This window comes from Lampris incognitus, chromosome 4 (assembly GCF_029633865.1).
Source record: "Lampris incognitus isolate fLamInc1 chromosome 4, fLamInc1.hap2, whole genome shotgun sequence".
Taxonomy (NCBI): Eukaryota; Metazoa; Chordata; class Actinopteri; order Lampriformes; family Lampridae; genus Lampris; species Lampris incognitus.
The window spans coordinates 3,172,672-3,190,047 of NC_079214.1; the positions used below are offsets into that span (position 1 = coordinate 3,172,672).

Consider the following 17,376-nt stretch of genomic DNA (forward strand, 5'->3'; position numbering starts at 1 on the left):
TTTGCTGAGATGGCTGGTAAAGAATTTGTTTGAAAATGTGATTTCGGTGTAAGCAAATTACCTCTTCAACTTTCTAAATATCATCAACAAGTTTTACATTTTTTGGAAATTATTTTACACGCCTCATGATACGTCATTGTCCACCCATTATCTGAACCGCTTACCCTGCTCTCAGGATGCTGGAGCCTATCCCAGCAGCCACTGCGCGGCAGGTGGGGAGACACCCTGGACAGGCTGGACAGACCATCACACACACACACACACACACTCCTACCTGGAACAGGAAGATCCACGTCCTACAATTCAACATAAAGTAAAATGAGGCCTTTATCCAAATGTGTGATAATATTGGACCCTGCCAACCAGTACTCTCATTTCCAAAGGATGTAGAGGGACGGCCATTTCAGGAAAAGTGGTATGAGAATAACCCATGGCTAGAATATTCTCCTAGCTCTGACGCCATTTTTGTTTCAGCTGCCGTCTTTTTTTAAATGATGAAAAGTCCAAGAGTCCCAAACACTGGAAAACCGAAGGGTTAAATCGCTGGAGGAAGGCTTTAGAAAGAATCAAAGAGCACAGTGCCTCAGAGACTCACGTGTGTGGTATGGTGAGATGGAACTCATGCAAAAAAAAGAAATCACTTCATTTCAGCTTTTGAAGTGAGTGACTGTGAGTCGCAGGCTGCAGAAGAAAAAGAGAGGGAGAGGAACAGAGAAATGTTGTCTCGTTTGATTGCCATTACTCTTTCCCTGGCAAGACAGGGCATGTCTTTCAGGGGAGTCGATGAGACCTCATCAAGCCAAAATCAAGGGAATTTCTTAGAGTTAGTGGAGTTGCTCAGCAAGTGTGACAGTGTAATCAAATTACACCTTGATGCCATAAAAGAGAAGCAGGGAACCCAAAGAAGACCTTTTGTCTTGCTCCTCTTGAACAGATCCCAGAATGACTTAATCAAAGCTTCGGCCATATCAGTAAAACGTGTCATCAAAGGAGAACTTCAAGAGAGCAAAATCTTTTCGATACTTATGGATGAAACAACAGAGGTGTCCCAAACTGAGCAGGTTTCCTTTGTTGTCAGATATGTACACAACATGAAAATAAAGGAGTGATTCATTCAGGTGTGCAATGTGCATTCAACAAGGGGAGATGCTCTTGAAAATCTTGTGATGGCTCTACTGGAAGAAAATGACCTGAAAATAGAAAACATCTGGGGTCAAGGTTATGATGGGGCTGCAAACATGAGTGGGCACTATAAGGGACTGCAGTTCAGAATCCTAAGGCAAAATCCAAAGGCCTTGTATGTGCACTGTCAGGCACACTGCCTTAATCTGGTGTTGGTAGAAAGTGCAAAGTCAAACATCTATTTTGTCCACTTTTTCAATCTAGTTGAAAGACTTTACACTTTTATGGCCAACTCATCAAAACAACACTCTGCATTTATTGAAATGCAGAAGAGGAAGCACCCCGATCAGTGGAGTTTTACAGAGGCGGGTCCAAAGCAGAACAGAAGATGAGTTTGAGAACATTACAAACAGGCTACAGAGAAGGCTGCATCAGTGGGCCTGGACCCTCCATCTGAGGTCCCTCAACAAGCTAGGAGGAGGAAAGTGCCAGAGAAGTTCAAGTTTGCTGCCACATCAGCAACGACTGACCATGCTTTCCCAACATTGCAGGAGTACTACCGCGGTAAAGTGTATTATGTTTTTGTGGACACAATGACACAAGAGCTTCAGAGATGCTTTAAAGGAGGAGACAATTCCAAATGGGAAATCTGGAATGCCTTCCATTGCCTGACAGTCCCAGAGAACTGGAAAACAGCAACCAGCCCGACAGCAGCATTCCAAGCTGTGAAGAAATTGTGCCAGTTCTATAACATTGAAGAGGAAGAGAAATTTCAGACAGAACTGAAGGTCTTCCATGCTTCATACTTGTACCCACCACCAGTCAGTGTGTCATCTATTCTTTCAGTGGTCAAGGAAAACAATGCAAATCTAGTTTTCCCCAACATGACTGAGCTGCTGCAGACAAATGGCACACTTCTGGTGTTAACAGCAGCTGTGGAACTTTCCTTCTCAAAACTGGAGCTGGTGAAAACCAAACTTCGCAGCCTTCGCAAAGAGGAGAGATTGTCTGAGCTGCTTCTGTTGGCCATGCAGAAGGATATTCCAATAAACCACAATGATGTCATAGACATCTTTAGGGGCATGGCGGACGACGTTAAGAAGCTAACACCCCGAGTTAGCACGCTGGAAAACACTGTCACAAGCCTGACTGACAAGGTGGAGGACGACGTTAAGAAGCTAACACCCCGAGTTAGCACGCTGGAAAACACCGTCACAAGCCTGACTGACAAGGTGGAGGACGACGTTAAGAAGCTAACACCCCGAGTTAGCACGCTGGAAAACACCGTCACAAGCCTGACTGACAAGGTGGAGGACGAAGTTAAGAAGCTAACACCCCGAGTTAGCACGCTGGAAAGCACCGTCACAAGTCTGACTGACAAGGTGGAGGACGACGTTAAGAAGCTAACACCCCGAGTTAGCACGCTGGAAAGCACCGTCAAAAGCCTTACTGACAAGGTGGAGGACGACGTTAAGAAGCTAACACCCCGAGTTAGCACGCTGGAGAGCACCGTCAAAAGCCTTACTGACAAGGTGGAGGACGACGTTAAGAAGCTAACACCCCGAGTTAGCACGCTGGAAAGCACCGTCAAAAGCCTTACTGACAAGGTGGAGGACGACGTTAAGAAGCTAACACCCCGAGTTAGCACGCTGGAGAGCACCGTCAAAAGCCTTACTGACAAGGTGGAGGACGACGTTAAGAAGCTAACACCCCGAGTTAGCACGCTGGAAAGCACCGTCACAAGTCTGACTGACAAGGTGGAGGACGACGTTAAGAAGCTAACACCCCGAGTTAGCACGCTGGAAAACACCGTCACAAGCCTGACTGACAAGGTGGAGGACGACGTTAAGAAGCGAACACCCCGAGTTAGCACGCTGGAAAACACCGTCACAAGCCTGACTGAAAAGGTGGAGGACGACGTTAAGAAGCTAACACCCCGAGTTAGCACGCTGGAGAGCACCGTCAAAAGCCTTACTGACAAGGTGGAGGACGACGTTAAGAAGCTAACACCCCGAGTTAGCACGCTGGAAAACACCGTCACAAGCCTGACTGACAAGGTGGAGGACGACGTTAAGAAGCTAACACCCCGAGTTAGCACGCTGGAGAGCACCGTCACAAGCCTTACTGACAAGGTGGAGGACGACGTTAAGAAGCTAACACCCCGAGTTAGCACGCTGGAAAGCACCGTCACAAGCCTGACTGACAAGGTGGAGGACGACGTTAAGAAGCTAACACCCCGACTTAGCACGCTGGAGAGCACCGTCACAAGCCTTACTGACAAGGTGGAGGACGACGTTAAGAAGCTAACACCCCGAGTTAGCACGCTGGAAAGCACCGTCACAAGCCTTACTGACAAGGTGGAGGACGACGTTAAGAAGCTAACACCCCGAGTTAGCACGCTGGAAAGCACCGTCACAAGCCTTACTGACAAGGTGGAGGACGACGTTAAGAAGCTAACACCCCGAGTTAGCACGCTGGAGAGCACCGTCAAAAGCCTTACTGACAAAGTGGAGGACTTGGAATGCAGGAGTCGGTGACATAACGTAAGGTTGGTGGGCCTACAGGAGAAAGAAGAGGGCCAGGATGCACCTGCATATCTGGAGAAGTGGTTGCCGGAGGCTCTGAACATGGATCCGCGGGAGGGCTTGGTGGTGGAGCGGGCTCATAGAACCGGCGCTCCGGTAGACTGTCGCACGGGTCGTCCAAGGACATTGATCATGAGGTTCATGAACTTTAAGGACAGGGAGCGAGTACTAAAGGCAGCCAAAACCAAGGGACAGGTCCTTTACAAGAACACGCCGGTCCGTTTTCACATCGACCTCTCTGCTGGGGTGCACAAGATGCGGCGCGACTACGACCAGGTCCGGAAGAAGCTGAGAGACCAGGGGATCCACAAGCACAGAATCCTCTTTCCAGCCCGGCTCCTGGTAACACACGACGAGAGACCCCACACCTTTCAAACCCCGGCAGAAGTGGAGCGGTTTATTCAATCCCTCGGATAAGGACTGATGCAGTAGGCTATTAAGCCCACTTTATTTTATTTTATTTCCATTTACACGAAAGATGTAGCTACGTGTTCGGGCTGTCGCCATTTTGTTTTTGTTTAGGCTTTATTTTTCTACCTGGACAGGACGGAGTCTGGTTTATAGCTGGACTATTCAGCTTTTGTGGAATGCACTTAACCCTGAATGAGAGACAATGTCCAAGCACCAGCCGAAATGACATGGGCACATCCCAGTAGGCCTAGGCCTAAGGGACAGAGAGAGTCAGCATCGGTTTATGCGCCTGTCGGAGGACGGAAGGCCCAATGCATCGCGGACTCTTGTGACCAGGCTACAGACTTTTCCCTCTCCTCGTCTTCCAGTCTGCATGCACGGGTTCCAGGTTTGTGTATGTGCTCGGTTGGTTAATTTTATATATGCCTACATGTTGTTGGCGTTGAACAGTTCATTAATGATGTTATGTGTGATTAGTATTTAGAAAAAGTAAGATAGCGAGCTAGAGCGAGAAGAAAAGAAAAGTTAGAGAAACTCGTTTTAGCGGTAGTTAAACGTGGGATGGGAGGGGATGTGCAGAGTTCATGGACTTTAGGTTCGTATGGGGTTGAGGGTGGGTTTTTGTGGTTTCATTTTATTATTTATTCTTTCATCAGTGGGTGTGGTTTGTCAAAGTACTTCTTCACTACGGTTCCTAATATAACATACCGGAATCAATGTCAGAGAGTTGGAAGGTAAAATTTACTTCGTGGAATTGTAGGGGTTTGATCAAACTCACAAAGGTGAAGCAGGTAATGAGCAGGATAAAATCCTTGAAATCAAAAATCGTTTTTTTACAAGAAACACACATGGTGGATGAGGACGTTCCCAAAATAGCAAGACGATGGCAGGGTCAAGTGTTGTCTGGTCCTTACACCACTCATGCTAGAGGGGTTATGATACTAATTCATACATCGGTTCCATTACGGGTACAGCATGTAGTTAAGGACCCTGCAGGGAGGTATATTGTAGTCCAGGGTAGGTTATTATCTGAAACCTTAACTTTGATAAATGTTTACGGCCCCAATGAAGATGACTCTAAATTCTATAATAGTCTGTTTTTGACTGCTTCAAATCATCCTGGGAAATACATAATAGCTGGCGACTTTAACTGTATGTTAGATCCTTCAAAAGACAGGTCAACTGGTTTAGATGATACCCACAGTAAGTCCAGAAAGACGATACACCATTTTATGAAGGAATTAAATTTATTTGATGTTTGGAGGCATGGTAAACCGAACGCAGTAGAATATTCCTGCTATTCCGGTACTCATAGAACTCACTCACGCATAGACTACTTTTTGGTTTCAGCGCTACTTGCCTCCAAAATAGACGAATGTCATTACAGTAGTATAGTTCTGTCTGACCACGCTGCAGTATCCTTGACCTATGAAGATAATAACTTAGTGTGCGACCCCCCGAGATGGCGTTTTCAACCCGGGTGGCTTGCGGATCCTACATTCATAGATTTCTTAGATAAGCAGATTGACCCGTATTTTGAATGTAACAAGTCCCAGACTTCTGCTAGCACAAGGTGGGAGGCTTTCAAAGCCTTTATCAGGGGCCAAATCATTTCCTTCACTAGTTCCAAGAAAAAGGCTACACGACTTGAAATGAAGACATTAGACGAGGAAATTAAAAAACTGGAAACAGAAATATATAATAATAGAAATATACCTACAGATGTTCATACAAGACTGCTACTGCTTAGAGCACAGTACAATGAACTGGCAGCTAATAAAGCGGCTGCTGATTTAATGAGACTCAAACAGTCCTACTATGATCAGGGGGAAAAGCCCGGAAAACTTCTAGCATGGCGCATTAAACAACAACAAACAGAAAGGTCTATTAATTGTATTGAAGTCCCAAGTGGTAGAACTATAGTGGACCCGACAGAGATTAATGAAGCCTTTAGAGACTTCTACAGGAAATTATACAGCTCTGAGTGCACTCCTAATCTGGACACGCAAACACAATTCCTAGACAATCTTAATATTCCTAAAATTTCGGAAGAGGAAAGTAAGAGTATTAGATCAAGATGTAACTGCATTTGAAATTGCAGAAGCAATTGGGTGTATGCAGGCTGGAAAATCAGCGGGTCCAGATGGCATCCCTATAGACATTTATAAAAAATTTCAAACCAAATTAATACCACCCCTCTTGGAGATGTTTCAGGAATCCTTTGAGAATGGTCTTCTCCCTACATCTATGAGGGGCGCCCTAATCACTTTACTCCCAAAACCGGGGAAACCAAATACAAAATGTGAAAATATGCGTCCAATTAGTCTCCTAAATTCTGATACAAAAATACTCTGTAAAATTCTTGCAAGAAGATTGGAGGATCTTCTACCTAGAGTAGTGGGAGAAGACCAGAACGGATTCATTCAAGGGAGACAGGGTTTTCATAACGTTAGACGAGTGCTCAATATTTTATACAGTCAGAGGGAGGCGCCTGACATGGCCTTACTTTCACTTGATGCAGAGAAGGCCTTCGACCGTGTTGAATGGCCTTATCTGTTTGAGGCGTTAACACGATTTGGCCTTGGGGATACATTTATCAAATGGGTAAGATTGCTTTGTACAGGGCTTACTGCAGAAGTTTTGACGAATAGTAAGGTTTCTAAACCTTTTAACATTTGTAGAAGTTGCCCTCAAGGGAGCCCTTTATCGCCTTTACTTTTTATCCTAGCGATAGAACCATTTGCTATAGCGGTGAGGACACAGCGATATTTATGGAATTCGAGAGGGACATCTGGAGCACAGGGTAGCACTCTTCGCCGATGATGTGATATTAATGCTTAAAAATCTGCATAGATCTATCCCAGCGCTCCTAAGCCTTATTGAATCATTTGGGAAAATATCTGGTTATAAAGTTAATTACTCCAAATCATCTATAATGTTACTGAATGAAACAGAGAGGAAGAATGGTCTTGTTTATGCTTCTACCTTCAACCCAACAGACACATTTACATATCTGGGAATAAAAATTGTCCCTGAGGTGAATAAGATTGCTCAGTCAAATTATGAGCCCATCCTGGACGCTAGTATTGCTTCGATAGAGCATTGGACATCCTTACCTATTTCAATGATCGGCAGGATTAATATCCTAAAGATGAATATACTTCCCAAATTTCTTTATTTGTTCCAGAATATCCCCCTACCCCCTCCTTCATCTTTGTTCACGAAAATCAAGAAACTGTTTACCAACTTTATTTGGCAAAATAGACGTCCTAGATTACGTCTATCTTTACTTTATCTATCATATGATCGAGGAGGCCTGAAATGTCCAAATATCCAATGGTATTACTGGGCAGCACAATTAAGGTCGATTATGTTTTACTTCTCATCTGGAAGTCCCCCAGCTTGGATTGATCTGGAAGCCTGCTCTGTTAAACCAAGCTTACCATTGCACCTGTATTTGTATTCAGCAGACCGTAAATATCTGAAGAAAAATACAGACAACCCTATAATATTGAATATGATTGATGTTTGGTTCGATGCTTGTAAGTATTTGAATATAAATATGTCCCGGTCACGCTTCAGTCCTATTTGGGGTAATGCCAATTTCAAACCAGGGCAAAATGATAGGGGATTTAAATTATGGGCTGAAAAGGGGTTAAGGAAAGTGCAAGACATGTACAGGGAGGAGGATGAAGTATTCATGTCCTTTGAGGAAATATCTACCAAGTATGACATTCCAAGGAATCCTTTTCTCAAATATCTTCAGCTAAGGAGTTTTATATCATCCTGTCAAAGCCATTCATTAGACATTCCTACCATTTCTATATTAGAAGTTGCAGTCACAAAACACTGTTATGATAAAGGTTTAATTTCAACTATGTATGACTTATTTGTATCTGGATCTGATGAATCATCAGAGACAAAACTGAGATTATGGGAGGGAGATATAGAGGAGGAAATATCTTTAGAAGAATGGAGTGAGGCATGTAAAGAGGCCCAGAGACAGATAGTTAGCAGCAACCTAAAGCTTCTACAGTATAAATGGCTGATGCGTACATATATAACTCCTGTTAAATTGCACAAGTTTAATGACAATATTCCTGATACCTGTATTAACTGTAGTGAGGCAAGGGGGACGCTGTTTCACTGTATATGGGAATGTGTGGAAGTGAAAACCTTCTGGCAAGATGTTGTTGATATGATTGATCAAATTTTGTCAAAGAAATTACCATTGAGTCCAAAGCTTTTTATTCTTGGTTTATATCCTACCACTCCACATTTACATAGCAATGAGTTCAGATTTATAGATATGTGTATATTACAAGCAAAACGTGTAATTGCTCTTAATTGGAAAAGTGTTGATGGACCAAGAATTGGTATGTGGGTTAAAGAAATGGCTTCAAACATGTCAATGGAAAGATAATGTATATTGTTAGACGTAAACAAAGTGTTTCTGATAAAATCTGGGGATTGTTTCTGTACTTCCTAAGACGTAATACTAATGTTGGTAACTTGCTTCATCAAGAACAAGCTCTGGGGGAGTAGAACAACTCTATCTGACTGTTTATATGCGTAAAAGCAACTGGAAAAAAACCACACCCTCTAATCAGTCTGTGAAAGAAATTATTGTTATTATTATTTTATTTTATTATTTTTATTAATTGAATTTTTATCTTTATTATCTTCTTTAACCCTGCTTTGAATTGTATTACTTGTTATAGGGACAGGGTTATGGGGGGGGGGTAGGGTGAAAATGTTTGCTGCACTGTGCTATTACTTGTTTTGATGTAATTTGCAAACAAAATTCAATAAATATATTGCTTAAAAAAAAGAAGAGAAAGGAGAAGACATCATTCAGAGAGAGAAAAGACGTGTGAGAGAAGAGAGCAGTTGCAATAGTCAATAATCTATACTCCATAATCTATAAACTAGACTCTAGCACCTCATCAGCAGGACAGTGGTTGGTAAATTCACTGAGACAGAAACCGACCCACCATGCAGTACAGGTTGTGAAGCACTCAACTTAAAGGCTGGTCTGTCAGACAGTATGAGATGTTGAGAGGCTGTGAGCAGCTGCCTGAGGACGGCTGGTCTGTCAGACAGTAGGAGATGTTGAGAGGCTGTGAGCAGCTGCCTGAGGACGGCTGGTCTGTCAGACAGTAGGAGATGTTGAGAGGCTGTTAGGGTTATGCAGCATGTGCACGTTGAGTAGCCTGAATTCTCTCTCATAATACTAAAAGTGTTTTTCTTAGTTTACGGTCAGTTTAAGCTTTGCATCGAGTCAACAGCTAAATCTCTGGGTGGCAGTTTAAAGATGGAGACAGGTCACATTTGTCAGGCTTATCTCTCTCAGCCAGTCGTGGAGTGTCACAGCACTGGAGACGGGGGAGTGGCTGAAGCCTGTTGACACTGCGAGCTACAGCGTCTATTCACTGTAGCTCTGTGCTGTGTGATGAAGAGCACACTGAAACCATGCCAGTGTTAGACACAATACTCTGACGTCACACCAACGGCCTTTTAAAACCACAGTGTACCCACAGTGAATGGAACAGAGGACAGGGTGGAGGGTTGAGATGGACGGATCCGTTCTCTTCCTCCTCTTCATCTGGATGGTTCTCTCCCTCAGCTCGTCTTCTTGTGCCAAGGATGAGACAGACGTCCTGCCCTGCCCACAGCACCAACAGTCCTTTGATGGGTCCTGCTATGAATTTGTGGGTCTGCGGCGCCCCTTCCTGGGCGCTCAGGGTTGGTGTGAGAATGGCGGAGGACACTTGGCGTTCATCCTCAATGACGAAACACAGCAGTTCCTTCAGAAGCACCTGGAACCAGAGACAGACTGGTGGCTTGGCTTGGCGCCAGCCTCTCCAAACCTTACCCTGGACTCTGCAGCTGCCGAGGGTAAGAAACCCACTTGAACACTGTTCCTTCATGCTCTTGTATGGCCACTGTGAGCCTGGGTGATATCGATAAAACCAAATGTCATCACATTTCAGACGGAATCCCTCCATTTAGGCCATGTCATGGAGAATACCATTTGTGGCTGGCTGAGCAGTGTGTGTTAATGCACACGTAGTTCGGCTCAAGTGTAATCACACTTTGTAGCCACTGTGTTGTTTATGAGGGTGGGGGTACCTGCATCCACTGTGTTGTTTATGAGGGTGGGGGTACCTGCAGCCACTGTGTTGTTTATGAGGGTTAGGGTACCTGCAGCCACTGTGTTGTTTATGAGGGTGGGGGTACCTGCAGTCACTGTGTTGTTTATGAGGGTGGGGGTACCTGCAGTCACTGTGTTGTTTATGAGGGTGGGGGTACCTGCAGCCAGTGTGTTGTTTATAAGGGTGGGGGTACCTGCAGTCACTGTGTTGTTTATGAGGGTGGGGGTACCTGCAGCCACTGTGTTGTTTATGAGGGTGGGGGTACCTGCAGTCACTGTGTTGTTTATGAGGGTGGGGGTACCTGCAGTCACTGTGTTGTTTATGAGGGTGGGGGTACCTGCAGCCACTGTGTTGTTTATGAGGGTGGGGGTTACCTGCAGTCACTGTGTTGTTTATGAGGGTGGGGGTACCTGCAGCCACTGTGTTGTTTATGAGGTTGGGGGTACCTGCAGCCAGTGTGTTGTTTATAAGGGTGGGGGTACCTGCAGTCACTGTGTTGTTTATGAGGGTGGGGGTACCTGCAGCCACTGTGTTGTTTATGAGGGTGGGGGTACCTGCAGCCACTGTGTTGTTTATGAGGGTGGGGGTTACCTGCAGTCACTGTGTTGTTTATGAGGGTGGGGGTACCTGCAGCCACTGTGTTGTTTATGAGGTTGGGGGTACCTGCAGCCACTGTGTTGTTTATGAGGGTGGGGGTACCTGCAGTCACTGTGTTGTTTATGAGGGTGGGGGTACTTGCAGCCACTGTGTTGTTTATGAGGGTGGGGGTACCAGCAGTCACTGTGTTGTTTATGAGGGTGGGGGTACCTGCAGCCACTGTGTTGTATGTGAGGGTGGGGGTACTTGCAGCCACTGTGTTGTTTATGAGGGTGGGGGTACCTGCGGCCACTGTGTTGTTTATGAGGGTGGGGGTACCTGCGGTCACTGTGTTGTTTATGAGGGTGGGGGTTACCTGCAGTCACTGTGTTGTTTATGAGGGTGGGGGTTACCTGCAGTCACTGTGTTGTTTATGAGGGTGGGGGTAACCTGCAGTCACTGTGTTGTTTATGAGGGTGGGGGTACCTGCAGCCACTGTGTTGTATATGAGGGTGGGGGTACTTGCAGCCACTGTGTTGTTTATGAGGGTGGGGGTACCTGCAGCCACTGTGTTGTTTATGAGGGTGGGGGTACCTGCAGTCAGCTGAGACTGAAGAGGTCACTGAGATGATGATGACACGTTTCTCGGTGAGTCCAGAGGCAGTGACTCTCCTCTCTGTGACTTCCTTACTGGATTACTGAGCATCAAGACAAAGCTGCATGTGGCTCATCAGTCGTACTGACGCAGGGCTGAAAGGAACCACTAACGAGGCGTTTTGCTTATGCAAAGAAATAAATACTTTTAAATGAGATATTTGCTTGCCATGTAACAATTCTGTGAACTTAAAAGTAATGAAATTAATAAGCGTTGTTAGTGACATGTCATGCAGGAAGTGAAAACTAATGCCTTTCTGTTATCATTTTTCTTATGTTCACAATCACAATCAGGTTTATCGGCCATGTAGGTTGGCACATACATGGAATGTGACTCCGGTTTCGTGGCTCTCTCAGTGTACTTAACACACAATAACAACACTACGACACAACTATCCTCACAGATATACACCAGGACAGACTTATCAAGGTGAAATAAGAGGTGATGAGGTGCAGCGGTGCAGAGAATATATCAGAGGTGCTGGAATACATGTTAGCAGCTTACTGACACATACATGCCTGAGGTAGATGGACATGACAGAGTGTACCAGTATACATACAAAGTACAGTACAGTAGATACAACATGTACAGTGCAGTATATACAACATGTACAGTGCAGTATATACAACATGTACAGTACAGTATACACAACATGTACAGTGCAGTATACACAACATGTACAGTGCAGTATATACAACATGTACAGTACAGTATACACAACATGTACAGTGCAGTATACACAACATGTACAGTGCAGTATATACAACATGTACAGTGCAGTATACACAACATGTACAGTGCAGTATATACAACATGTACAGTGCAGTATACACAACATGTACAGTGCAGTATATACAACATGTACAGTACAGTATATACAACATGGTTGGATTTATTGACAGTGTCATTTATTTTGTTTTTCTCCCCAATTGTACTTGGCCAATTGGCCAATTACCCCACTCCCCCGAGCCGTCCCGGTCTCTGCTCCACCCCCTCTGCTGATCCGGGGAGGGCTGCAGACTACCACATGCCCCCTCCCATACATGTGGAGTCACCAGCCACTTCTTTTCACCTGACAGTGAGGAGTTTCACCAGGGGGACGTAGCACGTGGGAGGGTCACGCTAGTTCCTCTTAGTTCCCCTCCCCCCTGAACAGGCGCCCCGACCGACCACAGGAGGTGCTAGTGCGGCGACCGAGACACATACCCACATCCGGCTTCCTACCCACAGACACGGCCTATTGTATCTGTAGGGACGCCCGACCAAGCCGGAGGTAACACGGGGATTCGAACCGGTGATCCCCATGTTGGTAGGCAACGGAATAGACCGCCACGCCACCCGGACCCCCGGATTTATTGACAGTGTTAAGTGTTCATTTGAATGACAGCCCGCGGAGAGGAACTTTTTATATCTGGTTGTTTTGGGGTCCAGTGCTCTGTAGCGCCGTCCAGAGGGGAGGAGGTGGAACAGGGGACAAGTTAGAGAACCGTCTCCGGTACTGTAAGACCAGGGACATGTAAGTTCTGTCACCGGATTACCACAACGTCAGCGTCCTACCCATACAGCGACCACATCCGGGTCTGCTCAGGTGTATTGTACAATACAGTCAGAAGTAAGAAGCCTTTAGATCCGTGTAACGCATCTTTAAAGCTGAAATCCGTGACCCCCCCCCCCCATTAAAGGGGTACTAATCCATTTCTACGAGGGTGGAAACTGTTTACTACTGAGCTGATGGAGGACTGGAAAATATTGGGTTGTAAAAACAGACACCCCTCTATTTCATTCCTTTTTTTTTTAAATGTTCCTTTCTTAATGTATGGTTGGGGGTGGTCCCGGGTCGTCCTCTGTGTGGAGGTTGCATGTTCTCCCCGTGTCTGCGTGGGTTTCCTGCGGGGGCTGCGGTTTCCTCCCACAGTCCAAACACAAGGAGGTCAGGTGACTCGCCGTACTAAGTGGTCCCAAGGTGTGAGTGTGAATGTGTGTGTGTGTGGGGGGGGGCTGTGTGATGGCCTGGCGGCATGTCCAGGGTGTCTCCCTGGACAGGATGGTTATTACAAGTCATCCCCAAACACGTTACTAGCTGAGTATTTTAGTTCAGAATTAAGAAACTTCACTTTATTCACCTGTATTCGTTCTACATTGTATGCTAGCTAACAAGTTAGCTTAGCAAGTCTAACACTTAGCCAACTTTTTCTCCAAACGGTGAAAATTGTCATGACCATCACGTGTCATGACCATCAAGTGTAATAACCATCATGTGTCATTACCATCAAGTGTAATGACCATCACGTGTCATTACCATCACGTGTAATGACCATCACGTGTCATGACCATGACGTGTCATGACCATCACGTGTCACGACCATCACGTGTCATTACCATCACGTGTAATGACCATCACGTGTCATTACCATCACGTGTCATTACCATCACGTGTAATGACCATCACGTGTCATGACCATGACGTGTCATGACCATCACATGTCATGACCATCACGTGTCACGACCATCACGTGTCATTACCATCAAGTGTAATGACCATCACGTGTCATTACCATCACGTGTCATTACCATCACGTGTCATTACCATCACGTGTCATGACCATCACGTGTAATGACCATCACGTGTCATGACCATCACGTGTAATGACCATCACGTGTCATTACATCACGTGTCATTACCATCACGTGTAATGACCATCATGTGTCATTACCATCACATGTCATTACCATCACGTGTCATTACCATCACGTGTAATGACCATCACGTGTCATTACATCACGTGTCATTACCATCACGTGTAATGACCATCATGTGTCATTACCATCACATGTCATTACCATCACGTGTCATTACCATCACGTGTCATTACCATCAAGTGTAATGACCATCACGTGTCATTACCATCACATGTCATTACCATCACGTGTCATTACCATCACGTGTCATTACCATCACATGTCATTACCATCACGTGTCATTACATCACGTGTCATTACCATCACGTGTCATGACCATCACGTGTAATGACCATCATGTGTCATTACCATCACATGTCATTACCATCACGTGTCATTACATCACGTGTCATTACCATCACGTGTCATGACCATCACGTGTAATGACCATCATGTGTCATTACCATCACGTGTAATGACCATCACATGTCATTACATCACGTGTCATTACCATCACGTGTCATGACCATCATGTGTCATTACCATCATGTGTCATGACCAACACATGTCATTACCATCACGTATCATTACCATCAAGTGTAATGACCATCAGGTGTCATTACCATCATGTGTCATGACCAACACGTGTCATTACCATCACGTGTAATGACCATCATGTGTCATTACCATCACGTGTCATTACATCACGTGTCATTACCCTCACGTGTCATTACCATCACGTGTCATTACCATCACGTGTAATGACCATCATGTGTCATTACCATCACGTGTCATTACATCACGTGTCATTACCCTCACGTGTCATTACCATCACGTGTCATTACATCACATTTTTCTGTTACAAGTTTGAAAAAAGCATCATAACATCAAACGTATTTTGTAGGACGATCAAAGCTATGCTTAGATATTTGTTCCACACCACTTAATAGAGCTTTTGAAAAAAAGAAGAAAAAAAACAGATTTTAAAGAAATGTATTTTTTATTTTTGTCAAAATTTCAAAAGCCCAAAAGTGCCCCAAATTGAAGACTCACCCTGAAGTAAATTCCCTGATGAAGGAGAGACAAATGGCTACTGATGTTTTAGACAATATTTTTGTTTATTTCCAATACATTTAAGTTTGATCATTTAAGATTGTTATTGATTAATAGACCTTTCTCATAAATGCTTACCTGTCATATTTGATTTCACCTGTGTAATTAAAGCCAGAACATTCTACACATCTGCATGTGTAGAATGTTCCTTTGTTTGCTCAGGTGCCACTTGCCTTTTGAGACCGGTAACACTGACGGCACACAATGGCTGCTGCACCTTGTCTGTAGTCCCCCTGACAGACACAAGGACAGATTAGAGAGACGGTCCAGGTCAGAGTGAAGAATGGATTACGTAAGACTGTACTGGTCTCTGTAGGAGGCAGCTGTTTGATGGGTTTTACAGACAACATGGCAGTCAAGTCTTGTAAGTTCAGGAAGACAAGACTGTTGTCCTGGGGATTATCTCATTTAGACAGCGAGGACGCTCCCTGACATTACGTGTTTGTCTGGGGACTGTTGTGAGACGGCCCTCGTGTCAGTTATCTCCATCCTGCAGCAGGAGGAAAGGGATTTCTCATTTATGTGGTCTTTACAACAGCTTTGCCATCAAGCCCCCTGAATGAAAAAGGGTCTTTTATTTCCTGACACAATGGACCCCGTTATCAGTAACTCAGCTTGTCAGAAATCCTGGAATGGCTTTTTTTCATGACACGTCCTCCAACAGCCGGATCAGACGTCCGTGAGAAGTGGATCTCTGGTCTGGGTGTTCACACGTCCTTTGTCGTATCGTGAAAATACACAAACAGCCATGATTGTCATGCTTTATCTTCGAAACTGGATATTGTTAAAAATGTTCTGTCCATCTTCAGGTGCTCTGTCATGGCTGGACGGCTCAGACATCAGCTATAGTAACTGGGTGGAGAGTCCGGACGCAGCAGCAGCCTGTGGACATGTTCTGGGACACGCCGCTTTCCAATGGAGGGCGACCGGCAACTGCAGCCAGGAACTACACTTCATTTGCCAGTTTGGTTCGCAGCTTTACATGATGCATGTGTGTGTGTGTGTGTGTGTGTGTGTGTGTGTGTGTGTGTGTGTGTGTGTGTGTGTGTGTGTGTGTGCACCGTAGCAATACTATATGAAATGAGACATTGTGTGTTTGTTTGCTAGCTCTTCCACCTCTATGTCCATGTTGTTCTTTCTGTAGAGACTGGCAGGTCGGTTGCATGCGATGGCCGAAATGCGACTCTGCAGTGTGGTTCTGGTCAAGTTATAGAAATAGACGACAGCTTCTACGGCCGGAAAACAATCCATTACTGCCGATCCAGAAGTCTCCCCAGACCTGCATCCACCCAGGAGGAGTGCAGCTGGATGGATGCGGTGCAGTCCGTCACAGGTGCAGCACAACTCTGTCTTCCAGCAGCCGCTGTTGTGTTGTGTTGTTTGTCTACGTGTAGCATGCTTCATCGGCACAGTTGATTTGCTCTCGGGCAGGTGGACAGACGGACGGATCATGTGGAATTAGCTTTCGGTTATTTGCTTTTGAAATGCACGGAACAGATCTGACAGCATTGTTAAAAGAGCTGCTTTTAAGCCCTCGTCCCAAACGCCCACCTGACAGGTCCGTTGTGGTCTGCTGAGCCTTTTGTCAAACACAAAAACCTCCACCACCCTCTGAGGAGACAAGGACTAAACAGCCATCAGGAAAACCCCCCAATAGTGATGAACTAATGCACGTCGATGTCTCATCCATGTTTACCTTTGTCCGACTGTTTGAAACCTGATTCTAAGTGTTGGTTGATACTAAAATCTCAGTATATTAAGATGCAGTTTTTAAAGCAGTTACGAAGAGTTTCTTTTTAGTGATTATTTCTCAGTTTAATTTTGCTGTCTCTATATGAGCGACAATCAAATGGGACGATCAAAGAGAGGATCAGATATTTGTATTTGCATCCTTCCTGATGTTTGTTTCTGGGCTGGATTCCCTTAAATCTGACCAAATTATGTCCATCACACAGACGGGGTAACAGACACAGACATACAATAGGTCATGGCTGTATATCTGCGAAACAGCTCTGCTACACCAGATACCAGAGGAGGAGCGGAGGCCCATGAGCCAATCGAGTTGTTCTTCTGTCAAACA

General features: G+C 45.1%; 1 protein-coding gene across 1 annotated transcript in view; it reads left to right on the forward strand.

Annotated features, from left to right (window-relative positions):
- Positions 1-9,691: 9,691 nt before the first annotated feature.
- The window catches only part of LOC130111537 (polycystic kidney disease protein 1-like 2), a 94,489-nt gene continuing 86,804 nt past the window's right edge, over positions 9,692-17,376 (forward strand). The window contains 4 exon segments of the mRNA XM_056278762.1: positions 9,692-10,016; positions 13,132-13,137; positions 16,106-16,264; positions 16,441-16,629. Of these exon segments, the coding sequence (XP_056134737.1) occupies positions 9,692-10,016; positions 13,132-13,137; positions 16,106-16,264; positions 16,441-16,629 (679 nt within the window).